Source organism: Cynara cardunculus (genome assembly GCF_001531365.2).
Source record: "Cynara cardunculus var. scolymus isolate 2C chromosome LG 11, CcrdV1, whole genome shotgun sequence".
NCBI classification, from domain to species: Eukaryota; Viridiplantae; Streptophyta; class Magnoliopsida; order Asterales; family Asteraceae; genus Cynara; species Cynara cardunculus.
In genome coordinates, this window is record NC_037538.1 from 5,472,320 (window position 1) to 5,481,664 (window position 9,345).

The 9,345-nt window shown below is 30.2% G+C and overlaps 1 protein-coding gene across 1 annotated transcript in view; it reads right to left on the reverse strand.

Moving 5' to 3' along the window:
• The window catches only part of LOC112520997 (THO complex subunit 4A-like), a 17,351-nt gene extending 12,046 nt beyond the window's left edge, over positions 1-5,305 (reverse strand). Inside the window, exons 1-2 of the mRNA XM_025129619.1 lie at positions 5,271-5,305; positions 4,808-5,051 (exon numbers count right to left, since the gene is read on the reverse strand). Coding sequence (XP_024985387.1) covers positions 4,808-5,051; positions 5,271-5,305 — 279 coding nt within the window. The remainder of the gene's footprint in view (positions 1-4,807; positions 5,052-5,270) is intronic.
• Between the last annotated feature and the right edge of the window lie 4,040 nt (positions 5,306-9,345).

Sequence of the window (9,345 nt, forward strand, 5' to 3'; positions counted from 1 at the left end):
ATATATATATATATATATATATAAAATGAAAATTCAATCAATTTGCAAACATGCAAGAAGTTATAAAATCAAACAAGAAGTTAATGAATTTACTACATGGGTACATGCTAGGTTCCCATCCATCGATGATGACTACTCTGGAAAAAGTAAATGACAATAGTCCAAAGACATTAGGTTCATATTTATTTGCTTTAAATATATGCTATATTTAATACTTCAATATACTATCTCACATTTGTTGCCATTAATTACCCGGATTGTGATATGCTTGTACGCTTTAGGGATGCAATGAAAAATTTATTTACCTTGAGTTTGAACCCGCGGTCAATCGTGGGATCGTTTGGTGCATGATAACTTATTTTTTTAGAGTTATTTCTTATTTATTATTTTTATGTCTTTTAAGCACTTATTTTCTCATGTTTTTTCCCGTTTATTCTTAAAGTTTTAAAAAGATGATGAAACACAAATAATGATAATTTATTAAAAAAAATCACTTTAAGATTGTGCCTACATTGTTACCACTGGAAAAATTCCGAATTTATGGATAAGGATCAATTTTTTGGAGGGAATTTTTTTGAAGACGTTTCTAAAAAGTTGTCCAGGAGCCACCTTTGAAATTTGAGTTTTGAATAAAAGGAGGTGAGTTGACTTTTTAACCATAAAATATTATTAAATGATTCATTTTCTATGAGTAAAAGATGGTCTCTTTATCTTTTCCTCCCCTGTATAAATGAGTCTTGAGTTCATTTGAGGATCATCTTATTTCAGCTGAAGTCTCTCTACATTTTACTCTTATGTTTTAAGTCTTAGCATTTAATTTTCATGTATTAAGTTTTTTAGCTGTAATCTTCTGCACACAGTTTCACCACTGTGGCAATAGACTCTTCTTCTATTTTAAAGAAAGTTTCATTGAAGTTTTATTTTTTGTCTTCTATTATGCTTTACATGTCTATTATGAGATAATTACTTATGTGGGTGTGAATTAACTTAGGATTTATAAGCAACATTTTGGGTGTTTTCATTGTTTACCACTTTGAAAATTTGATCACTTAAGTCACGACTAAAACTCAACGCGGATAACCCAAATACTTTGAAGTGTTAAAATATTAGATCTTTGACTCAGAGATGGACAGATTCAAAATATGGCTTAAGTGGTGCACAAAGATTTGAGAAAAAATTTGATAATTGTGTAGAGATACAACTTTTGTATGTATTTAGCTAAGGTTCAAGTATTGGAGATTTGTATTACAAAGGGATTTGAGTATGAATTTTCAGTGTAATATTTCTTTACCTACTCAGTTAAATCAGCAAGCTTCAGAGTGGTGGAAATGAGAACTTTGTAGGAACTTTGTGGGTAATGTCTATAAAACTTCACTTTCGAGAGATTGAATTTTTTTATAAACACCTCATAAGTTTCTGACCATTATATTGTTGTTTTTGTCTTGAGAAATACTTACACTCATGTTCTTCTTTTTATTTATAAGTCTAATTCGTCTTCTAAAGCTTTTCACCAACTAAAATCCAATTTTTATTCACAAACCGAAACATGCTCAAGAAGTTCATGAAATTCTCTTATTCTCAGTAGCTCAATCCCTATGAAAACAACCTCGGTACTTTATCACTCTATTACTTGCAAGCGATCATAGTGTCGGCGTACACTTGCATCACCATTGAGAATATTTTATGCCCACTATATGAACACAAACGATTCCAAACTACCGGTGCACATGAGCTAGTTTGAAAGCTCACGATAATTATAGTTGTTATAACATTGTTTTAATAAGTTTTAGATTTGCACTCAGTTTTTGTCCGATCTAACCTTCGACGACTTATTATTTTGACTTATAAGTTATTTTAATATTTCTTTTATTAAAAAGTATTTAATATTTAATAAAAATATAATATTTTCATTCAACTATTTTTTGCACTATTTATTAAACCCAACCACCCAATACAACAAGTTAAGCATAAGGGACGGTGGTACACACCAAAAGATGGTCATCCTTTAGGTCGTCGCATCTTATATGAAACTGGACAAAACATGATAAAAATTCATTATTTCATGTTTTACGTAACACTTAGGATTGAGAAAGAGTAAGACAAAAATGGTCTTTTCATGTTCCACCGAAAAAGGTTGAATAAACAGGTTCGTTCTTTAACATGTTAAATATGTGATTTTGAACATAACCTCAAAATTTTGGGGTCCAATTTTACATTGTTTAGCGTCTTTTATCAACGAATGTAAAATTATAGCCAACCTTAGTTGCTCATTAATTTTTGTCATAAGACAAAAGTAATATGCCTCATCATTGTCTCTCTAATTTGTATGTATATATATATATATATATATGTGTGTGTGTGTGTGTGTTTTTGTTATCTCATTTTGCAGTGTAATAAAAAACTATAGATGTAACATGGCCTCATAAAATATTGGTATGTCTATGGGAACAAAAATCACAACGATATGAAAGGCGGATTTACATAGAGAGGAGGGGTGTGCGTGCTCCTGCTCCATCGTTCTGACACATAGAGAAAAAAAATTGGGGATTAAAAGACGCATATGCTTTATTTCTTGTGTGTCCTTATATTTTATGAAACTAAACTAAAGACGCAAGTTTGTGGTAAAACTATAGAAATGTTGGTGTATGTTGCAGTGTTAAGGTCCTCCAAGGACGCAACATAAAATTTTGCATTTGACCGACTTCTTTAATTTTTGGCTTTCAGTTTAAAAGATTTGAAGAAATCACAGTAAGAATTGTCAAACACAAGGCCCCTCGTTGCAGAGGTAAGAAATTGACCAACAAATCTGTATTTTTTTTGCAGAAAATATGTCAGATGGTGCTATCACTTTGAAAATATTTATGGGTCACTCTCTGCAAGGATGAGGCAAAACTAACAAGTTAATATAACCATAGAATGAAGTTTAGTTTAATGACCACCACCTCCTCCTCTCCTTCATAACTAACATCGAACGTAGAATTTTTGTCAAGCAGGTGTATCTTCAAAGTGTATCAAATGCCTAAAAAGATGTCTGATGTGTTTTTAGTTGAATTTCACCGTTTGAAGAGATTTTTTTAATTTGTGGTTGATTTTGAGGGCTTTTAAGTTTTTCTTATTGATGTTTATTGTATTTTCTAATATCCTGGAACACCTCTCAGAATTTAGCGGATGCATCTTTCATTCCCCAAAAAAAGAATTCTACTTGCGAAAGAGGTTCAATAAACAGCATGTTTCACATGAATTGCATACGTTTAATTTAATTGATATATATATATATATATATATATATATATATATTTAATCTGATGTTTTTTACAACAAATTTAACACAATACTTTATATGTTTTGGTTTACAAACGATAATTTCTTTTAACATTTATTAGTATTAATTTTTATCAGATAATAATTAAAAAATAATTCAAATGTCATGTTCAATAATGAATTTGTTTGAAAGGTTTTAGTGAAATATTTTATGATAAGATAATTTGTGAAAAATCATTTTTATTTAATATATTAAATATTTGTTAAATTATATATAGAAAAGGTTTTAATGCAAACACTTGCCTCCACGCGTCTTCGTGCTCATAAAATTAATAAATAAATTACATTTATGGTTTTATGTGATTTATTGGTTGTGAGTTCCTTTAAATACGTTTATTATTGTGGTATATAAAAATGCACACTTTAAGTTCCTTCCTCTAACTAATCATGTTAATCCGGTTAATTTAAGGGGTATTTATGTCCTTCTATAAATGTTTTTGTCTTTTTATTAATAAGAAATAAAATAATAATAATTACTTTTTTTTTATTATTAGTATATTATTGTTATATTAAAATTGTTTTGTTTTGTCGTTTATAAACACCCACCCTACGGTCCTATGCTCTCCATACGATCTTCGTCTGAGATTTTAAGGTATATAAACCCATTAATTATGTTGTTTTGTCGTTTATAAACACCCACCCTACGGTCCTATGCCCTCCATACAATGTAAGTATGAGATTTTTAGGTATATAAACCTATTTTTTGTTATATAGATACGAGACCATGTAATTAAGAACTCATTTAATGTCAATCACCTAAGACTGTGTTTGGTACATGAGACAAGATGAGACAAAATTCAATGTTCCATGTTTGGCGCAACATGGGACAAAACAAAAATTCACTGTTTCACATTTTGTGTGATATGGAACGAGGACAAGAACTAGGACAAAGTGAGACAAAAGATGTTTTTTTCTTATTTCACCAAAACAGGTGGAACAAAATGAGGCAAGAATGATATAGAAATTAAAATATTATTAATCTACCGTAGTTTGACATATAACCTTAATATGATATTTGTTTTAATAGTCATCATCGTTAGTTTCGGCCGCCGTCACCACAGGCGACCCCCTCCACCTCCTCTTCCACTACAACAACACCTCCCATCGCCTCCACAACCACAGTCCACCATCGTCCATCGCCACCTCTACCACAGCAGACCACCGACTACCACCATCCATTGCCACCTTTACAACCACTATCGGCCACCGACCACCACCTCCCATTACCACCAACACTACCATCGTTGGCTACCTCCAACTCTTATACTGCAACAACCTCCTCCATGACTTCCATAACGACCATCAATCACCGACCACCACTGTCCATTGACACCTCTACAACCACCATCAGCCACCGATACCACCATCCATTGCCACCACCACTACCACAACCACAATTGGCTACCTTTAACTCCTCCTCTACTATAGCAACCTCATCCACGACCTCCACAACCACCGTTGACCATCGACCACCACCGTCCATTACCACCTCACCTCCACCATAACTACCACCACCACAATCCACCATTTTCACATCACCTATAACCATCATCGTCCACCAACCACCACTGCCTCTACCTCCACCTCCATAACCATCGTCAGCCACCGACCACCACCATCTATCGCCACTACTATCGTCGGCCACCAATACTTCACCATAACCAAAACCATCTCCATCACTACTACTACTACCATCAATTATGTCAACTTTTTCATTAAAATTTGGTACCCTTATATATGTACATTTTAATTTATATGAAATTGTGTAAAAATAATTATAAATTAAATTCTTTAATTATTTACTTTATTTGTGTTAATTATAACTATTATATAATATTTAAAATATCAAATAACTTTTGGGGTTAACTTGTCTAGTTTTGTCTCGTCCATTCTTAGTCGTACCAAACACTAGACATAGACTTGTTTTGTCCAGTCCCGTCCAGTCCTACCTCTTGTCTTGTCCAGTTCTATCATGTCCAGTCATGTCTATATATCAAACGCTACCTAAATGACTTCGTTGTCTTTTATATACATCATAAACTCATAGACACCGGAGCATCAACTGATCTTCCCCAACCCGCCACCTCTGCCACCCCAACTAATTCTACCCCAACCCATTCCCATCAAACACCAGATATCTCAATTCGAGGAACACAAAAGAATTAGTGACTGCCTCTCCATCTCTATTTGGTTGAAATCGACGAGGAACACAAAAAAACCAAGAGTTTTTTTTTTCGGGGGGGGGGGGGGTGGTGGAGGTCGATGAACACAACTTCATGTCTGTCTCTCCCCCTCTATTTCGATTCATCTATGCCTCTCCCTCTCTATCTCGATTCACGTCTAGGGGTGGAGGTGTTATTGATTTATAACTTTTTAGGGTTTTGATCCAAATTCAAGTCTGGTTTAAAGATTTGATCAAATTCAAGTTTGTTTCAAGACATTTAGAGTTTTGATTTACATTTTATTGTTGATGTTCTTGAGATTTTGATTTAGGGATTTGCATTTTTATTCAGATTTAGGTTACTATGTATGAATATGATATTTGAAAATGTTTTTGAATACTCTTAAGTTTAAATTTTTAAGAATGTTACTGATATTAAATCTAATTCTTATATTTTTATTGTTTTGGGTTTAGTTATAAATGGTTGGTATTGAAGGATGACAGTGGTGGTTGGTGTTGTAGGGTGGTGAAACTGATGTGAGGGGGGACCGAGGTTAGGTGTTTCACGGAGAAGACGATGTGGATATTCACTAGAAAAGACGAGTGACATGGGTTTCATCGGAGGGAGGGGATTTGTCGGGGGCTTGACCAGAGTAGGGGTGGATGTTTCACATAGATGATGGTCACATCTATCGGGTGGGAAGTACATTTGCATTATATATAATAATAATTGTAATAGTAATAATATTAAAAATATTTAATATATTATATGTTGCAATTTTCATCTTTGTGGGGTAAAAGACAAAAAAGAGGCTACAAGACAAAAATACCCTCCGTTAGATGGAGGGACTTAGAGCTTTGTCAAAATAAATCTAAGGTGAAATAAAAATCCCCTTATGGCCACGGAGGTTCAAATGCAGTGACTCCCGGCTATCTGCAAAGCAAGTGGTCGTCCTGAGATTAGTCGGCTCACATAGCGGATTGAATATCCAGGTTAATAAAAAAATGTAGTTTACTCAAAATTAATTTATCGCCTTTCAACTAAACATTATCATTCTTTCTTTTCTTTTAGAGTAAAGTTTAATGTTGATCCGTATTGTTTGTAATTCTTAATGTAAATTGTTTATAAACCTTAAAACTCGGATTTGGCTTCTCACGTTCGTCAATTTTCAATGGTTTTAGTCCCTCGGTTTAACGGTCGTTAATTTTTTCCATTAAGTCTAGTTAAATATAAGGTATTCTAATCATTTCATTATTTCTTAATTGTATATTAAAAAAAACATATTATATATTTTGTTTTAAATTGTAAAAAAAAATAGTGAAAAAAAAAAACAAATTTTTATTTTTATTTTCAAAAAGGTCATTTTTTTCCTTTTACAATAGAAAAGTTAAAAAATGATTTTTTAATTTTATATAAAATTAAGGAAATAGTGAAAATCATTAAAATACCCTTAATTTAATTGAAATCAAAGGAAAAAATTAACGACTATAAATAGAAAGACTAAAATCGTTGAGAATTGGTTGATATGAAAGACCATGTTTGAGTTTTTAAAGTTTAAAAGAACGATATTCATCGAAAATTTCAAATGTTAGAGACCAAAATTAAACTTTACTATTTATTTTAATTGCAACAATTTATATCTAACTAAAGAGCCTTTGACTTAACGATATGTGAGTTTGTGACCTCCTAGGAGATCAAGAATTCAAACCTCACTAAAGATGATGAGAGTGTATGAGTTTATTTATTTTATTTATTATATGTAAATATTATTTACTTTAAAAAAATAATTTTATATCTAATTAAAAAACAATGTAAACTTAGTTAAGTACTTGTAAATTAAAAAAATGTTTAGTAACGGCTAAACAAAACGTTAGTAATTTTGTTATCAAATATGTCAATTCTGAAATTACAAATTTACTTGAAGAATTTTAAATTTGAATTTTTAAGATTTTAAGAAATCATGAAACAGAATAAAATAAAAACTATAAGATCTTACATTGATTCGGGAAGAAAACTAACGTTATATTATAATAGAATGAATTCATTTTTAATTTTAAAAAGTGAATTCAATTGTGTAAATAAAAGTTATAAAACGAATAATATTTGGTACTGTTAGCTTGAAATGTTTAAAAAAGAATGTTTTTGAATTAAATCGAAATAAATGAATCAACATATTTTATTAAAGATATGTTTTTTAAACAAACTAGAACAGTACTTGCATAATGCAGCAAGATACATCTTGATTTAATTTTTCATTTTATTTATTTATTTCTCAGTCGATATTATAATACGGTTTTATGTGGTTTTGAGAAAACGATAATGTTTTTATTTTTGAATAAATAAAAATATGAATATATCATAAAAATTTGAAAAAGAAAATTGATATTAGTATCAAACTAACTATTCAAATTTCTCCTTTTTTGTACGTATCATTAATTCATTTTTTTTATTTTTGGTTTAATAATATAAATTTTTATAAAGATAATAATTAAATATTTTGTTAGAACTCAATGATTATCCTAATTATATTTTTGACTTTGTATATTTAAAATGAGATATTTATCTTTTATTTGATTATTTTTATCTGCAATTAGTTAGACGAATTCAAACATAAAGCTTTAGTAAGTTGTACTTAGACATAATTTACTTGTAATATTGAATTTTAAGTAATATGCATCAATAAACAGTATTCTATGTATAATAAACAATATTTAAGAGTTTTTTGTCAAATGTTTTATAATATAGTATAGATATATAAAAAGTCATAATATAGATTTTGATCAACGATTATACGTGTTTTTAAATACATTTTTGGATAATTCTAAACACTTCTTATATTTAGAGTAAATTACGTTTTTAGTCCTTGTAATGTGGTCTGTTTAAAATTTCTATTTTCCTCCTTATAGTTTTAAAACTTCGGTTTTTATTTCTATGGTTTATAATTCACTACCTTTCTCATCCTTATGATTTAAAATTTATTGCTTTTTTTTATCCCTACAATTTATAATCCATTTCCATTTTAGTTCTTCATACCTAAAAGTTGTGTTTTGGACTCAAGGATAAAAATAGGAAATGGGTTGCAAACTATAGGGATGAAACTGAAATTTTGAAACCTGAAGATTAAGAAATGCCTAAAATGCAGCCGTGTATGAAAACCCCACATACATCTTTTATCTCTCGAAAATACCCTGATAATGAAAGTCAACGCCCTTCTACCGGCTGAAGGCAATGACCCTTACCCTTACGATAGGCGAATGGTTCTAGAACTGCAAACCCATGAGCTTGGAGAAGGAAGAGATAGGAGGGTCCTTAAAAAACAGAATTTATTACAAGAAAAACAAATAAAAACATGACAATAAAAATATAATGTAAATATAAAATAGTAGTTATAATCTTATGAGTTTTCTGTTTCACAATATGTTTTTTACAAGACAAAATAGATAAAAATATTACTATTTTTTATAATTAATTTTATTTAAAGCATTTCCATAAATCAAAATATTCAAAAGGACATAAATTTTATCTGAAATTAATCGTATTAATAAATTATTTAATACATTTATTATTTAACAAACTTTTAGCATTTAATTAATAAGATTAATAAAATAATATTTTTTTTTCTCCACCTATATTAAATTTTGAAGATTCTTTAAATTTAAAGATTTTTTTTCCTTTGAAAATCTTGTTAAAAACGTTGTTACAAATTTAACAATAACATAATCATTTTAATATTTTTTTATCCAATTGAATTAAATTCTCAATAGGTCATGTTTGTACTCGCTCCGTATTCGTACTCACTCGATGTTTGTACTCGCTCCGTATTCGTACTCACTCGATGTTTGTACTCGCTCCGTATTCGTAC